This window comes from Chanodichthys erythropterus, chromosome 11 (assembly GCF_024489055.1).
Source record: "Chanodichthys erythropterus isolate Z2021 chromosome 11, ASM2448905v1, whole genome shotgun sequence".
NCBI classification, from domain to species: domain Eukaryota; kingdom Metazoa; phylum Chordata; class Actinopteri; order Cypriniformes; family Xenocyprididae; genus Chanodichthys; species Chanodichthys erythropterus.
This window is the reverse complement of record NC_090231.1, coordinates 27,172,923-27,191,887: the sequence shown is the minus strand read 5'-3', so window position 1 is coordinate 27,191,887 and position 18,965 is coordinate 27,172,923. Positions and strand designations below refer to the sequence as shown.

Genomic DNA, 18,965 nt, shown 5'->3' with positions numbered 1-18,965 from the left:
AGGGCACTCCACCCCAGACTATTGCCACTCAGTATTGGACTTCATTTCCCATCATCCTCTGCCCGGTTTCATTATCACACAATAGTTTATTTGCTCTGATAACACAGAATAAGAGAGGAGGAGAAAGAGGGTTATTATTCAACAGCACAGTGGTATAGACAGTGTCCTGTAGTAATAAATACATCTCAAGATACATCTCAAGATTAACAAAAAAAAAAAAACTGCCTTGTGGGGTGTAGTATAAAAGAGATGTGTTAGACTTACAGCCTTTACATTAGCAGGGATGTGTTACTGAAAAATGAAGGTGCAATGTAGTAATCGCTTTAAATATTGAGAGAAAGTCTCCCAGTGGTTACCTGGGTTCTGTGGCAGAGTGATGGGACTAAAGTCAGATATGGAGTAGTATGAATTAAACACATCCACTAAACGGTTATTTATCTCCAGATGAGTGAAAGTGACGACAGCAAAACTGCAACAAAATCAAACACATGACAACATAATGCAGAAGACATAATAACTTTGTGTGATTAAACACAGTATTCCAGAATATGGAGACAGCATTATGAAGCATTAGTAGTTCAGTTTAGTTTAGCGATGGAAATATCAATAACACTGTTATGATGGGTTTAATGTACGCAGCACTGAAGTTATTGCAAAGTATAGGAAGTGTATTGATTTACTTGTACCTGTCTTTAGCATATAGTTCTCCATTTTTGTAACTATTCCACATAGTTTCATCTCCAATTATGATTGTTTGGCCCTGCACACTTCTAGACCCTGTTGTGTTTTTGACAGCAGCCAGGAATGTGTTGCACTGCTCTGCTTTCCAGTCCTCATAGGTGTTCAACAGGCATTGATCCATCTTAGTCCCTCTGCAATCTGCAGAAGGCAAAACTCATATTTAGTGCACCAAAGACACTATGATTACAATCAAACTCTTCTTTTTAAATACATGTATTGCGAAAGCTGTTTTTAACTTTCATTTCCTTTTTTACTCCCCCATATTGTATGATATTATATGATATATTATATATTGACAAGCATATCATACATCAAAAAAAAAGAATAGTAATAGAGCAATAAAAAGAAAAATTAAGATCAAACACATTTTGATAAAATATAATAAACTGATATGCACTACCGTTCAAAAGTTGTTTTTAAAGAAATTGAAACTTTTATTCAATAAGGATGCAAAAGTGACAGTAAATATATTTATAATGTTACAAAAGATCAATTTTAAATAATCGCTGTTCTTTTGAACTTTCTAGTCATCAAAGAATCCAGAAAAAAAAATTATACAAAAATATAAATTTATTTGATAATAAAAAAAATGTTCTTAAGCAGCAAATAATCATATTATAAAGATATCTGAAGGATCATGTGACACTAAAGATTATGACAATGCTAAAAATTCAGCTTTGACATCATAGGAACAAATCATTTTAAAAATCCTATTAAAAATACTATTAAAATAGTAAATGATTATTTTAAATTGTAATTATAATTCTTATTATTATTATTCACAATATTACTGTGTATACTCTAGTTTGATCAAATAAATGCAGCCTTGGCGAGCATAAGAGACTCCATTCAAAAACATTTTAAAAATCCTACTGAGCCCAAACTTTTGAACCGTTGCGTAAATTAGTATTTTTTTATTACCTGATAATTAAAGACACTAATATAGCAGTAAAATGTTACACATACAAAAGATAAGCTATAAATGAATTTTAGAGAATTACAAAAAAAGACACATAAAAGTCTCAGGTTTATTAGACATACCATCTGTGCCGGAGGAGACAAGCACACCATAATGGATCACAGGACCATTTGTGTCTTTAAAGATGTCTTGAGCAAGACTCACAGTAAACTTGTTGTACTGTATATCAGTTACACTCACTGCGGTCATATTAGGTGTAACAGGTTCTACAAACACAGGAAAACAAGAAATATGTGATGTGCACCCACATAAAAACAAAATATGAAACAGATATAACTCTCCTTACTTGTGAAACCGGTCCTGCAGGAGATCTCCTTCACTGTGCTTTGCTTCCCACAGCCTTGAGTCCAGAGCTTGGCATCGTACAGAGTGTTGTACTTTAGTCCATAGAAGTTATAGTTTAGATTGGTGGTTTGATTTTTCTCTAACTCTTCTGAAGAGTGAAACAGCTTGATTTCAAATGTCTGGGTGTCACCAGGAGGACGGCTCCATGAGAGGCTGAGCATTGGTACGGTTAAATTAGGTCCCGTACAGGTCACCTCGTTCACTGGTGCTGCATCTGAACACAGCAAAACACACCAAAGACAATATTACTTTCCCTTTAATGAATCAAGACATTCAGAACCATTTCTAATGACCTTGACCAGACTAAGGAGTTTCTTGATTACTTATTTTAAATCATTTTTAAAGTAGAAGCTAAAAAAAAAAAAAATTACACATACAGCACAAGAGAACTTAATGCTGAATTCTGCAAATTTCATAGAGTCTAAGTTCTTAAGAAAAGTATATATACAAAATATAACAGCTTATAGTGTGTTTGTACTAACCTGTACATGATTGCAGCCACACAGCATCTCCTTCTGTGTTGTCAGAAGTGCTGCTCTGCACACTGATGTTATAGAGCGTTGAAGGCAACAGTACGGCAATCATCACGCTATTATTTAAGCTGGTCATGTTGCTCTTTACCTTGCCACTGTACAGCCTCACTATATATTTCGGAACACCTTCCACTCTTGTCCAAACTAAAGAGATGGCATGTGTTGTTGTGGAATGAACTTGTAGGTTTTGGACAGGATCAGGCTCTGAAAACAGATGCAGACGGAAGGATGAGGACTTGAGGAGATTTCAATGCACATATGCATGGTAGTTTTATGAAAATCTTAAAGGCACAGTTAACCCCAAATTTGTCAATATTTACTCACCCTCAAATTATTTCAAGCCTGATTGAATGTCTTTCTTATGTGGAACATAGAAGGTGACTTTTATTTATTTATTTAATATTTTTAAATATGTAATTTATTGCTGTGATGGCAAATCTGTAATTTCAGCAGCCATTACTCCAGTCATCAGTGTCACATGACCCTTCAGAAATCACTGATGGTAACACTTTACAATAAGGTTCATTTGTTAACATTAGTTATTGTATTAACTGATATGAACTAACCATGTGCAATACATTTGTTATAGTATTTATTCATCTTTAATAAAAATACTGTTGTTCATCGTTTGTTCATGTTATTTCACAGTGCATAATTAATGTTAACAAATGCAACATTTGATTTTAATCATGTATTAGTAAATGTTTCAATTAATAGTAACTGAGATTGATAAATGCCTTAGAAATATTGTTATTCTTAGTTCAAGTTAATTAATTTAGTTAACTAATGTAAGCTTATTGTATAGTGTTACCACATTTTTAATTATTATGACAAATATTGAAAACGATTGTGCCCGCTGCAAAAGAACAGCATTTATTTGAAATGGAAATCTTTAACTCTTTAATCTTTAATCAGACTTTTGATCATTTTAATGTGACCTTGCTGAATGTTGTGGAATTACTTTTAAGAAAAACTTATTGAACTTACTGGTGGTTACATGATGTGTGACAGAATCACTCTGGAAACCCATTGGCCCTACAGTAGTCACAGAAACATTATAGGATGTTCCAGATCGCAAGCCGTCCACAAGGAAAGTGTTATTAGAAGTGAGATATAGGCCGGTGTTATAGCTGGACCAGTAGGCCAGGCTGTAGTTGAAGCTGCCAGCTGTCATGTTCTGAGCTTCAGCCCATTGAAACCACACTGAATGATTGCTCTTTAACACATCCTTAATCTCTCCTGGTCTGTTTGGATCTGCAACATACACAATCATAATCTATAAACACTAGTACAATCCAATATGGTGCATGATTATTTATAAAAGTCTGCCACATGAAATCCTGACTGTAGTTTGGGGTTGAATACTCACAAGTGGCCATGGTTACTGGAAGTGATGTTTCCTGGAAGTCTGCATTGACAGTCGTGAGTGTGACAGTGTAGACAGTCGCTGCTTTTAGCTGAGAGAAGGTATGATTGTGTTCAGTGTTATTGAGAACTGTATAGTTGCTCCATCCTTCACTGCTGATGTTCAGAATGTACCCGTCCAGCCCACCAACAGGATGATCCCACGTCACCAAGATTGAGTGATTAGAGCCTTGATTATCTAGTTTGGGAATCGCTGTAGAGGGCTCTGTAGAGAGAAAGAGAGAGAATGAAGAAATTTCCCTTCAAGAGCAATAATTACCCAGATTGTTTGGATCAAAGGGAGTATTTGTGTTTGATTCTCCTTGTTGGAGTGTGTTTGGGAGTACATACTTGTGTGGACAGAGGTGTTCACTGGTTCTCCCAGAATACGGCAGGCCAAACTATATACACTGAACTGACAGAGGGTGCCAGGCTGCAAGTCTTGTACTGCAATGTTCGGTTAAAAAAATGGGCCGTACAGGGCCGTGTGGGTCCTATTCAGTAACTAACTTCATTAACCATTAATGAAGCATGCAATAACCACATTTTTATGTTCCTTTAAATGATGACAATTTTCATTTTGGGTGAACCATCCCTTAGTCACCTTCATGTTATTCCAAACCCACAAGACTTTTTTGGAACACAAATTTAGATATTTGAATTATTTTCTCATCATTTTTGTCTGTCCATTAGAAGTCTTTTCATGCTTCAAGTTCATAAAAACATCTTAAAGAAAACCATATGAATTGAGTAGTCTAATCCAACTCTTCTGAAGAGACAAGGTCACTTTAACAAATTGATTCAGGCTTTAATTCACATTGATCAATGCACATATTTCACATCAAATATGGAAATACGGAAAACTGAAGGTCAACTGTACTAGCTTGACATGCTAGAAACAAATTTGTTCTTGTGTGCCAAGCAAGCACATTACTAAGTTAAATTTGCTAAAAAACAATAAAAATTATTTTAATAAATGTTAATAAATACAAGTGGGCACCACTTCCTCCCACCATGCCCAGGTGCACAGACCAGACAAAAAATGAACTCTGAAAATGTCTTAGTTTATTCAGGGCAATAATTTAAATGTTTCTGCTGAGGTTTTCTTCTATGGAAACATCACGTTAATGCAAATACAAAGAGCAATAAATGTCTGCACACTGATATTATTTCCTATTTCAACAATGTAACATTAAACTTTTGAATTTTCAACCACAAAATTAAACCACACTTATACAGAAACACGTAACAACATCACCAGATTACATGTATGAAAAGGGAAGGGAAACCTGTATTTATATTTAATATAAATAAATGTATATGTGATAAAGGCAATGTTGAAAGTTTTTTCAGATTCTTGTCTAATTATAATAATATATATATATATATTTGTATAAAATCTCAACACAATTTCAAAATATTGTATTGTTGAAATCTATTTTTTTCTGAGAAAGAGTTCAAGCCGGGTGTATGTATTCATGTATTCAACTCGTGAGACTTGTGTATAAACATGGATAATTACAAATGTGCATTGCTTACTTGTATATGCAGTGAGACTCTGAGGAGAACTCAAATATCCCAGTGCACCAACAGTCCTCACAGTGATGCTATACGGGACACCTGCACTGAGTCCTGTCAGAGAGCTGTAGTTTTGGCTGCAGTTCACTGGGCTTGAAATGAGTGTGCTGTTGCTGTACTGCAAGAGGAAGTAGTGGGACACTGTGCTCATGTTAAGGGGCCGAGCCCAGCTGATAGACAGAGAGTTTGTGCTCCGCTCGGTCCTCAACTCGCCAGGAGGAGTAGGCACTGAAATGACAACAATGTACACAGATGTGACCAAGTCAAGTTATGAAACCTGTTAATGCTTTTATAAATGTTTTCAATAATTGTAACAAAATATCTAATGATGATTATATGTAGATATGAACTCAAACTTTACAACTTTGATCACATACAGCACTACAAAACATAAAACACATCACATGCAAAACTAGCGCAATTTATCTAAAAACTGTATAGTGGTGTGAACAGTGTAATATCCTTTCTTGAAAAAGACATACTCTAATAGCACTTCCAGTGTGATATGCCTGGTTAGAACAGACTAGTCAGCTCTTTGTTTCTGAAAGCAAATGTCTTACTTCCTTTTCTCACAAAGTGCATGCAAATGACATTACAATAGAGCACAGATTGTGTTATATGCGAGTAGTTCTTCTAAGTGCTTGTACGCGAGCTATTCAGTGTTTATTTCAGAATGTGTGAGGGGTCTTACAGGTGGCATTTGACACACTATCGCTGTCCTGCTTTATGGGTCCACTGATGCTTGTCACAATGACAGAGTAAGCAGTTCCAGGCAGCAGGTCTGAGAAAACCACGGTAGTGTTATTCGTTCGGTTCTCAGTCTTTAAAACGGTTCCGTTCAGCAGGATTTTGACGTTGTAGAGACTCACAGTACCAGCAGGTGGTCTCCACTCCACTCGTATACTCTGAGTAGTGGATACCGCAGAAATATTCGATGCTTTACCAAGATCTGATGACACAGAATAAAAGAGGAAGAAAAAGAGGGTAATTATTGAACAGCACAGTGGTATAGACAGTGTCCTGTAGAAATGTGTGGAATAAATACAATGTCAAAATACATCTCTAGATTAAAAAAAAAAAAAAAATGCCTTGTGGTGTGTAGTATAAAAGAGATGTGTTTGAGTAATGTGTGAATTGTAATACCTGTAAATGCAGAGATGGCTACAGGTTCAGAGATCATGCCGTTTACTACAGCTTGCACAGTAAAGGTGTAGCTGTTCCCAGGGTTCAGGACAGAGATCTGTGTGGTCTCACTGCTAGTCTGTATCCATCGTTCCCCATTTACACTCACATTATACAGATATGAAGATTTGTTGTTCCTCTGATAAAACCAGGACAGGCGCATCTCAGTGGTGCCGACAGGAGAGGCGGTTAAATTAGTCACCGGCAGTGGCTCTGAAAAAGAATTCACAAAATGTATATTCTGCATTAGACGTATTGTGTGTGTGAATTACAGTAAGCAAAGACTAAAGACCTTAGAAGCCATACTGAATTTAACGTGAATAAAAAACAAGGCTCTGAAAGATGGACTTACAGCCTTTACCATGACATGCACTAAATAAAGTTCACAGATCACATGGAATTGTCACAACTCACAACTTTCAAAACTGTTAGGGAACTTTGGTCTACTGAAAGTCTTTTGAAATGGTATTTTGTCAGCTGAACAACTGACAGGTTGTTAAACAACAGTACGATCCTTTGAACACACTGTACTTCTATCACAGCCTCATTTTCATTTTTATCAAAAATGATAAAGTATGTGCAAATGTTAACATTGACGCATGATGCAAAAAGCCCATTACTTGACTGAAAACCTCATTAGGACAGACAACATTATTTATTACACATTAGTAAGTAGTAACACATTAGTAAATTAGCAACATTTTAGAGAGCGATGTGTAGTTTTAGACTCACTGGTATTACACTGTATGAACTGTGAGGGTCCAGATATGTTGGCAACTATTATGAGTGTTCTGACGCTGCAATTATACAGAGTCCCAGGCTGCAACTGAGTAATCTGATAATTGTTGGATGTGGTACTGAGAGTCTGATCGGGTGAAGAGATGCTGACACTGTAGGAGAACAGGTTGGAGGTCCCATTAGGGGGAAGCCACGTCAGATTAACTGAACTGGTGCTGACAGCAGAAACCACCAGATTTTGCACTGCATTAGAAACTGTAAAATACAAACAACCACACACTCAGTAAAATACTCCTGCTTTAACTTTACCTGCGGGTGTCGCTATTGAGCAGTGTTCCTTAAGAAATACGAGTGACTTGCGCTCTTTGTAACGTCATAGTTGGTAATATTTGTGTTGTTTTATATGTAATATGGATTATTACGCCCCTGCTGAATATGTTTTTGAGGTAAATGTGACGTTACGTGACATTGTTTACAAGCTGTTTTATTGATGTCTTTCTGCAGTTGAAACACTGATTGAGCTACACAAGATATGATAAGTTGTACTGTATATTTTAACATACCTTCAGATTCTAGTTTTGTTTATTTTGCGCTGTAACTGGTATTAAAGTGGAGGAGAGGATGTTCACATGCGCTCGTGCTGCCGCTTCTTTTTAACAGAGGCGCTAAAGCGATCCATCACAACACATTAAACAGCGCCAAAACGGTATTTATTTTTTGAATTCCATAATAAGATAGACGTCATTTGAAATCTGAGACTATGCTTCATATCAAAAGTAACAAAGCACAAAGATTATTGTGATTTATTGGATGGGAAGCACGCTACGTTTTGTTCATCAACTAAAAAAAACAGACTAGACTAATCGATTCTTGGGATTTAAGAAACAATCAAGAAATCAATATTTTTTTACCCAGCCCTACTTCTGCCTGCAGTACTTACTTGTGTTTTGGGATATCTCAACAGTGCGCCCCTCAGTGCGGTTATCAGAGGCCACTGAGGTGACGTTGAAGGTGTATTTGGTGCCAGGTGCAAGTTGTGAGATTTGCATGAAGGTTTGGCTAGTAGTGAGCAGGTTTACATCCCAAGCTACTCTATAATATGGGCTAATGCCATTTCGAAGTATCCAGCTCAGGTTCAGTGAGCTCACAGTGATGGAGTTCACAGACAGGTTACTAACAGGCTCTGGGTCTGTCAGTGCAAGAAAGTGGACATGGAAATGTGTGAGTGCAAGAAAGTCAACAAAGACACCTAAAAAATAACAATTTTGTCATTATTTACTCTCATGACAAAGATGTTTGGCAGACCATTCTCCCTGCTTTTTGCCATACACTGAAAGTGGATGAGACCAAAGGCTGTCAAGCTTGAAAAAAGAAAAGCTCTCACAGTTCATTTGTGCATTTAATTTCAGTGATGTCACATGCAAAAACCAATAGATTTGGCATCAGTTATGTCATAACCGTCTTCATGCACAATATTTGTATATGCATATGCACAAATAAGATGTGAGAGCTGCAACAAAGGGGAAGAATTTCTAAAGTTTTCAATGAGTATCATACTGTATCATTTTAGAAGACTGGGGGTACAGAGCCCTGAGTAATATGGTGCATTTATGTCCTTTCTAGGACTTGACAGACTGGTCATATGAGTCATATGAAGGAAAGTCGTATGAGTTTCCTTTCTGAACAACAGTGGCCTCGTTGCTCAAAACCACTCAACCCACTGAAAGTCTGATTAATTGTTATTTAGAAGCAGCAAAGACTTACTGGTGGAGAAGTTTCCACAGCAGCACACATTTGAGCAGTTGATTTTGAAGAAATATGTGTTTCCAGGCTGCAGATCAGTCACTATGATGCTACTCTGAGTTTTTGTAATGTTGGTGTTCTGCACACTGCATGAGGAGTTGTCTCCTACAAATATAGTGATGTCTGATGTTGTGGGGTTAATCTTATATTGGCACAGCGAACCTAAATAAAGACACAAAACAAGTGTACAAATGCCCCACATTATTTGATGTTGCAAAACAGATATATAGCTTAAAACAAATATCAAAAGAACTATAAATATAATTTATCCAGTCAGTAAAATGATAGCAAAAGACCTCCTAATAAGAAAGGGACTTTATACTACATTGTATCTTGGAAACATTACACACACAGTGTTGAGAAGAGATGTACATATTGTTAATATATTAAGTGTAGCATGTAAATACAGAGTTCAGGCATGAAACTCTAACCGAACGCTGATTGATACTTTCTATGCCGTGGCACCAGCCAATCAGAAGTATTTCCAAATCCACGCAACCATATATATCGTACCCTAGCCTGTGATCGACAAGCTGCGCAATGTAAAGCGCTGTTATCCCTCCTCCTCCCATCTGCTACAGGGTTCTACCAATCTTGCAGCAGCCTTTTTTTTTGTTGTTTTATTTGACTAAACTGAACAAATTTGTATTTGCTCAGCAGCAGCAGCAGCAACAACAACAACAGCAGCAGCAGCGTAGCAGAGCTTGTACGCCAAAATCAAGCCATGTATGCTTCATGCCCCAATTCAAATGCTGGTTCATTTAGTCCCCCTCTTTTTCCTGTTTACCTTTGATGCTATAAAACATTTTCTTGAAAACTCATCAATAAAAATGAAGTTAAAAAAAAAGAAAGGGACATTAGAGGTGATTATACTTTTTATTGTATTTTAAGGAATTTTATTGTATTTTAAGGAATCAGGTGACCAAGGTGAACAGAGTGAAAAAGAAAAAATATTTTCAGAAGAGAATTGAAGACTGTGGTACAGATAGTAAGAGAATGTGGAATGTATTCAATGAAATTATGGGGAAAAAATCAATGGGTACTTCTTTTGTTGAATTGAATGGAGTTAATTTGACTTAGAGCCAATACAGATTGCGAATTATTTTAATGATTACTTTGTTACTAAGGTTTCTAACATTAGAGAGACAATGAAACATACTGTTGATTTTAACTCGAATGAGCTAATTGAAAGGTGTATTATAAAAGATAAACTGTGTACATTTGAATTTCAGCAGGTTAATGTTGTGCAGGTGGAAATGCTGCTGAGATCTTTGAAGGTGGGCGGGTCTGCTGGTTTGGACAACTTAGATAGTAAGCTGTTGAAATTATCAGCTAGACATATTTCTAAACCAATCTGTCACATTTTTAACAGATGTTTGATAGGTGGTGAGTGTCCAAAACTTTGGAAAGAGAGTAAGATAATTCCTTTACCCAAAGACACAAAAGCAACTTTATGTGGTCTAAATAGCAGGCCTATTAGCATTTTGCCTGTTCTAAGTAAATTGTTGGAAAAGATTGTATTTGAGCAAGTGCAAGATTACTTTTCTAACAATGAATTGACTACGATGTTTCAACATGCATATAGGAAGGGTCATTCAACCTGCACTGCTATGACACAAATGTTGGATATGTGGAGAGCATCGATTGATAAATCTAGGCTAGTGGGTACACTATTATTAGACTTCAGTGCTGCCTTTGATGTGATTGACCATGAAATTTTGATTTCCAAACTTATTAGTTATGGCTTTGCTTCCTCGGCAATTAAGTGGTTTAAGAGCTATTTGTCGGAGAGGTCGCAAAGAGTTTATTTTAATGGTGCATTATCTGGTAGCAAGTCCCTGGAGTGTGGTGTTCCTCAAGGTAGTTGCCTTGGACCTTTATTATTTTCAATTTTCATAAATGATATGCCATATATACTCAGTAAAGCTAAGTTGACTATGTTTGCTGATGATTCTACTCTTTATTATGCAGCCTCTACATGTTCAGAGCTTAATCATGTTCTGTCTTGTGAGATTAGCAAATTGTATAATTGGATAAAGACAAATAAACTTGTTCTAAATATTTCAAAAACTGTGAGTATAATATTTGGTTCTAAGTATAGATTATCTGATAATCCTAAAATTAATTTACAAGTAAATAGTCAAAATGTACAGCAAGTAAAAAAGGTGAAGCTTCTTGGTCTTTGGCTTGATTCTACATTATCATGGTCTGATCACATTAATAAAGTTGTGGCTAAAATGGGTAGAGCTGTGGCAGTAACGCGTAAATGTGCACATTTTTTAAATTCACAGTTGTTTAGTAGGGTTGTTTGTACATTGGTTTTGTGTCATTTGGATTATTGTTCTGTTGTATGGTCTGCTGCATCTAGTAGTCATTTAAAAAAATTACAAGTGGCTCAAAACAAGGCTGCAAGGCTTGTTCTAAGGTGTTCTTTGAGAACTAGTGTAGTAGAGATGCATGAACGTCTTGCTTGGCTGATGATTAAACAGAGACTATCTGTCAATATGTTAGTATACTTTCATAGAATCATTAACACTCGGACTCCTACATTTCTTTATGACAAAATAATATATTATTCTGATATGCATTTACATTATACAAGAGGGGCGAATAGTGGACAGATTTTTTTACCCCTACCTAAATCTGACTGTATGAAGAGAACTGTGATGTACAGGTCAACTGTGTTATGGAATAATCTTCCAGTTGAGGTTCGTGAAATCAAGGGAAAAACTGGTTTTAAAAAAAGACTAAGATTGTATTTGTTTTCAACATCATAATATTGTTTGGATTGGTTGAGTAAGGTTGGATTGTGTGCCATGTTGTTTGTGTATTTTTTTGTAGTACTTTTTGTAGTAATTGTGATTGTAATTATTGGATGTTGTATGTATTGTTTGGACCCCAGGAAGACTAGCTGTTGTTTCGGCATCAGCTAATGGGGATCCTTTTCAAATAAACAAATACTTACAGTCAGAGTAAACATGAGGGATCTGGGGAAGAAAACAACATTGTTACTTGTCAGACATATTGCTTTTAAGAGGCTTAAGAAAGTTTCAAACTACAAAAGCACAACTTTACTGAATAAGTGCATTGTGAAATATCTATTTCAGACATAGATCTATTATTTGTACCACAGTGATGTCAGCTGAGATCTATGTGAAAAGAGAGGAAATATGCACAAAGTACTAAAATGTTACCAAAATATATAAATAAAAATTAAACCTGAATTTAACTATAAAGTAGAAAGACTATTAATACATATCCTGAGCAAATGCTGTTTGCTCAAGCAGGCCTGAAAATGTATAAGCTATATTTACACAGACATATAGGCAAAAATTACAATTGTTTCTCATGACCTAAAAACCCTTTAAACTCAGTGTGTATACTGATATGTTTGAAATTAGTTTTGTAGAAAAACATACATTTATTTATGAAAATAAAATATTTTTCTTAAGAGACAAATTGGGCTACTTGGAAAAATTCTAAAACATACAAGACTTTTAATTAACACGTTTTGGTCACTACATGTTTCCCATACATTCATTTCATATTCCACACAGGGTTAATGGCTTTAGTATTACTTAAAATCTAGAGAATTGTAATAATAAAGAACAGGCAGGTGTATTCACAATCTTGACTGGTAGAGTATATAGACGTAGTAGCAGATCATGCCAGGCACTTACATTTCTTTATTCTGCCTTAAACTAGGAAATAAGAAGCAATTATACTAACAAACATACACCGAAAAAAACATATAATATATGCTGCTGCTGCTACTACTACTACTTCTACCCCCAAAGCACTAAAAGTATATTAATATTTGTCAACATGTCAAATACACAGTTTGTGTCTTTCTAAGCTTGTAATGTGCACAATGCAGAGACCAAATGTAGTCTGATTAAAATCTATACTTGCTGGACAACCATATTATGTAGCCCTGTTAGTCCTGTTTCAGTCAGACTAAACATGATATGTTTTAAAATAATAATAATTAATAATTTAGTCCAACTTTTAAAGTGGATGTAAATAGACTTAAGGTACTAAATTTTGGTTGGGTCAAATTAGATTTAATTGTCACAAATAATTAACAAATGCAAGCCTATTTTCAAAAGTGCGAACAAAGCAAATACTGTATGGGGAAGTTAAGTACAGAAAGCAGGCTGTAACATTCAGTCTTTTAGGTTCAACATGCTTCAGCAAATTTTCTGGTGTCAAACTGACAGCCATTTACAGCCATTTAATCGGCTATGTCACTGTGACGTCACCTCTCTAGCTTGAGGCAAAACATAAATAAGAACTCATAGCAGGAGCGCTAAAACTTTGAGGTTTTGACTTTAAAATGTCGTCTTGTTGTGTTGTTGGCTGCCAGAATAGAAGGAACAGGACTTCTGATTCAAAACGTCTCGGTTACGTATGTAACCCTCGTTCCCTGAAGGAGGGAACAGAGACGTACGTGCCGTCGCCACAGTTTCTGTATCCTCGCTGTTGTGCGGACACCAGTTGTCTCCTCAGCGAAAAACAGAGTGCGATTGCATCTGCTTCCTATTTATATACAACTGTCGGAGGCGGTGCGCATTATGCAAATATCGCACGGCAATTCCATTGGCTTGTTTTAGTTCACTCGAAGCTGATAGGGCTCTCTAGCGATATCCCAATTCGTCAGTCACTACTGACGTACGTAACGAGGGTTACATACGTAACCGAGACGTTCCCTTTCAGTCGGTCACGTTCGACGTACGTCAGTATTGACTGACGAATTGGAATCCCAAATAAAGTGCCACAGTTACGAAACTCCTTCCAGTGCCCAGCGCAAGCTCTAGCCACCCGTCTCACCAATTGGGACGGTGAAGGGGGTGAGCTTTACGCCGAGAGAGTTTAATGCTGTTTTACCGAATACCCACTAAGTAAACTAAACTACACTGGGGAAGCGAACCCGTAGGGGACGCTGCGGAGGCCATTACCTACCCAATGGGGGAGGAGTTTACGTGGTGAATCGCCAAGCGGGGAACACGACTAGAGTCAACAGATGCACGTATCCGGCCCAAGCCGGCTAGTGGAAGCGAGTACATGGGAAGATACCGGCTCTACACGTAGGCTATAGAATCTAGCGAACGTGTTAGGTGTCGCCCAGCCCGCAGCTCTACAGATATCTGTCAGCGAGGCGCCGTGAACCAACGCCCAGGAAGAGACCACTCCTCTGGTGGAGTGGACTCTCAACCCAAGCGGGCAAGGCACGCCCTGGGCATCATACGCCAAGGCGATGGCATCCACTATCCAGTGGGCCATCCTCTGCTTGGAGACAGCCTTCCCCTTCTGCTGGCCTCCGTAACAGACGAAGAGCTGGTCTGAGGTCCTGAAGCTTTGCGTTCTGTCCACGTACACACGCAGAGCGCGGACGGGACTGCCTCCTCCGAGGGAAACGCTTGCAGGTTCACTACCTGATCTCTGAAGGGAGTGGTAGGAACCTTGGGCACATATCCGGCCGGGGTCTCAGGTTGACTTGAGAGTCACCGGGCCCGAACTCTAGGCATGATTCGTCGACCGAAAATGCGTGCAGATCCCCTACTTAATCCCCTCTTAAGCGAAGCCAATGCAACCAGGAGGGCGGTCTTGAGAGACAGTACTTTTAACTCAACTGACTGCAGAGGCTCGAAGGGATGACCCCGGAGAGATGTAAGAACCAGGGTCAGATCCCAAGAGGGTATGGAGGAAGGGCGAGAAGGATTCAGTCTCCTCGCCCCCTCAGGAACCTGACGATCAGATCGTGTTTCCCAGGGACTTACCCTCAACTGCATGGTGTTGTGCAGCGATAGCGGCAACATGCACCTTGAGGGTGGAGGGAGACAGCCTTTGCTCCAAGCCCTCTTGCAGGAAGGAAAGCACAGATCTGACCGAGCATGATCGGGTGTCCTCTGGGCGAGAGGAGCACCATTCAACGAATAGGTTCCACTTCAGCGCGTAGAGGCTCCTTGTGGAAGGAGCTCTAGCAGAAGTGATGGTGTCTACGACCGCTTGTGGGAGATCACTCAGAACCTCCGCATCCCATCCAGGGACCACACGTGGAGGTTCCACAGGTCGGGACGCGGGTGCCATAGGGTGCCCCGTCTCTGAGTCAGGAGGTCCTTCCTCAGAGGAATCGGCCAAGGAGGGGCTGTCGTGAGGAGCATCAGGTCTGAAAACCAGGTCCGAGTGGGCCAATACGGAGCCACTAACAAGACCTGCTCCTCGTCCTCCCTGACCTTGCATAGGAGCTGTGCGAGAAGGCTCACTGGGGGAAACGCATATTTGCGCAGACCCCGGGGCCAGCTGTGTGCCAGGGCATCCGTGCCAAGCGTGCCGCCGGTCAGGGAATAGAACCACTGGCAGTGGGCAGTTTCTGGGGAGGCAAACAGGTCTACCTGGGACTCGCCGAAGTGCTGCCAGATCAGCTGGACCACCTGGGGATGGAGCCACCACTCGCCCACAAGTGGAGGTTGCCATGAGAGCTTGTCGGCTGCACGGTTGAGCACACCTGGGACATGAATGGCATGAAGCGACCTCAGATGCTTCTGACTCCATAACAAGAGATGGCGGGCGAGTTGCGACATGCGACGGAAGCGTAGACCACCTTAATGGTTGATGTACGCAACGGCCGCAGTGCTGTCCGAGCGGACCAGTACGTGCTTGTCTGACAGCAGCTCCTTGAAGCAGTGCAAGATGTACTGCTAGCAACTCCAGGCAATTGATATGCCAATGCAGTTGAGGCTCCCGTTGTATGTGGCCCCCCATCCGGTGGCAGAGGCATCTGTGGAGACCACAGCGTGCCTGGACACCTGTTCCTATTCCACGGGCACTCCTGCCCTCAGGAATGAGGGGTCCGACCACCGGATGAGGGTACGACGGCAGCTCGGTGTCACGGGGCCCCGGAGCGTACCGCGCTATCACGCCCATCTCGGGACCCGGCCGCGGAGCCAGTGTTGAAGCGGCCTCATATGGAGCAATCCGAGCAGCGTGACTGATGCCATATGCCCCAGGAGCCTCTGAAAGAGTTTCAGTGGGGCCGCTGTCCTGCGCTTGAGCGTACTCAGGCAGGTCAACACCGACTGGACGTGCTCCCCGGTGAGGCACGCAGTCCGGGCGACCAAGTCTAGCTCGAGACCGAGATAAGAGATACTGGGGGTGAGTTTGCTCTTGTCCCAGTTGAGCCGAAGACCCAACCAGCTGAGGTGAGCTAGAACCATGTCCCTGTGTTCGCACTAGGGATGGGCATTCGATTAAATTTTCTTAGTCGATCGTCGGAAGAATTAATGATCGACTATCGATTAATCATTAATATTTTTATAATACAATTAATTATTTAACTTTTATAATTCAAAAATGCAATGAATACAAAAACACAGCGTGTTTTTCCTCGTTGAGACCTTTATTACAAGATCAACTTGTGGCAGACAGTTAAACTATATTCAGTTAGGCAAACCGAACATATATGCGCGTGCATATGCGGTGCTCTAAAGCAGTGGAACCTGCAGCTGCGAGCCGGCGTTTCTAAACGGAGACCTCATTTGTTCCAAAATAATAATAATAAAAAAGAATCATGTTAAAAAATAACTTAAAAAACATAATAATACTTAGATCTGACAGGTTTTGTCAAAATGTCACTCAAAACTATCCAAGCCAGAAGAAAGAGCCAGATATTAGCCTTCCTAACAATTAGGCTAACTTAACAAATTAGGCTACTTAAAACCTCGTGAAAAATAACTAACTTTAGTAACTCGCATACAACTTCTGCACCAGTCTACTGATTTTTGTTGAGAAATATAAGCATGTTGACATGATCTGGGGTCAGACGCGACCGCAACCTGGTGACCGTCAATCCAGCCGCGGAAAACACCCGCTCTGAGGGGACTGACGTTGCCGGGATGCACAGGTACCTGCGCGCTATCTTGGCCAGCCCGGGGAACCTTATTCCGTTCACTTTCCAGTCTGTAGGTGTGCAATTCAGGGGTGGGGGATTCTCCCTCAGAATCAAAACGGAAGATCACAGATGACAGAGTATGGTGTCAAATATTGCACCCTGGTGGTAAAATGTTTAATTGCTGACACACAGTGAAATTCATTTAATTGCTTCAAGACTCACACTACGCAATGCAAAAAATGCATTAATCGATAACAAATTAACGTGATCGACGAAATTCTTAACGATCAATTATCGATCGTCGATTAATCATGCCCATCCCTAGTTCGCACAACTGATCTCGCGAGCTGGCCAGGATCAACCAGTCATCGAGAGAATACGAACGCCTTGTTCCTTGAGGGGAACAATGGCCGCCTCCGCAACCTTCGTGAAGACGCGGGGTGACAGGGCCAGCCCGAAGGGTAGGACTTTGTACTGATATGCTCGACCCTCGAATGCAAACCCTAGGAAGGGTCTGTGGCAAGGCAAAATCGAGACATGAAAGTACTCATCCTTCAGGTCGATCGCTGCAAACCAATCCTGGGAACGGATGCATATGAAAATGCGCTTCTGCGTGAGCATCTTGAACGGCAACTTGTGAAGGTACCGGTTCAAGACGCGCAGATCCAGGATCGGCCATAGCCCACCGCCCTTTTTCGGTACAGTGAAGTAGGGGCTGTAAAACCCCGACTTCATATCGGCTGGGGGGACTGGCTTGATTGCATCCTTCGCCAGGAGGACAGCAATCTCCGCCCAGAGAACAGGTGCATTGTCCAGCGACACCTGAGTGAAGTGGACACCCCTGAAAACCGGGGGACGCCGGGCGAACTGAATTGCATAGCCGAGTCTGATGGTGCGAATGAGCCAGCGGGACGGGCTGGGAAGCGTTGTCCACACTTCCAGACACCAAGCCAGCAGGATCAAAGGCACCACAGACGCCCCGGGGGTAGGGCAGCGAGGCAGAGTACGGGGACCCGACTTGGACGGCATGGGAGAGGCCCGGAGTGTGGTCAGACTCTGTGAGGCAGCAGTGCGTATGGGAGACACTGCCACCTGCTGGAGAAGTGAGAGGGGGCTGCGAGCGGCAAGGCGGGGCCTCGCACGCTGACAGACGCGCCCTCTTGTACCCAATCATCTCTCCCGAAGAGCAGGATCCTTCCCCTCCAGGTTGCCCGTCTCAGGATCGAGACTTCCTCGACCGCTTACCACCTGGCTTGGTTGAGACGGGCAGGGCACCACGTCCGCGACCGGCACTCTGCTGTTTGGCTGGTGTTGGCTGCCGGAGCATGACATGTTTAATGGCCTCAGCCTGCTTCTGTGCGGCGGAGAACTGTTGGGCGAAGTTCTCCACCGCGTCACCGAAAAGGCCGACCGGGGACACAGGGGAGTCCAGGTTTCCCTCATGTCCGCCAAGGTCAGCCAGAGGTGGCGCTGCTGGACTACTAACGTAGACATCGCATGACCAACAGAACGCGCTGTCACCTTCATCGCACAGAGGGCGAGGGCGGTGGCAGTGCGCAGCTCCCCAAGCAACTGTTGGTCAAGCCCACCCTGGGGCATTTCCGATAGCGCTTTTGCCTGGAAAACCTGCAAAAGGTCCATGGCATGCAGGGCGGAGGCAGCTTGTCCACAGGCTCTGTAAGCTTTCTCTGTCAGTCCTGACGAGAATTTACAGGCCTGGGACGGGAGACGCGGTTCACCGCACCAGCCGGTGGCTGTTGGACACAGCTGC

The 18,965-nt window shown here is 41.0% G+C and overlaps 1 protein-coding gene across 1 annotated transcript; it reads right to left on the bottom strand.

Moving 5' to 3' along the window:
- Positions 1–676: 676 nt before the first annotated feature.
- Positions 677–18,223, bottom strand: LOC137030720 (receptor-type tyrosine-protein phosphatase eta-like). The gene is made up of 17 exons (XM_067401157.1): positions 17,881–18,223; positions 16,113–16,430; positions 15,699–15,811; positions 15,084–15,333; positions 12,269–12,307; positions 9,265–9,465; positions 8,441–8,689; positions 7,495–7,755; positions 6,724–6,975; positions 6,272–6,529; positions 5,542–5,808; positions 3,968–4,228; positions 3,586–3,852; positions 2,548–2,802; positions 2,007–2,279; positions 1,783–1,926; positions 677–879 (listed from the first exon to the last, which is right to left on the bottom strand). Exons 1-17 carry the CDS (start codon positions 18,221–18,223, stop codon positions 677–679), a joined length of 3,954 nt encoding a protein of 1,317 aa, XP_067257258.1.
- Positions 18,224–18,965: the final 742 nt, after the last annotated feature.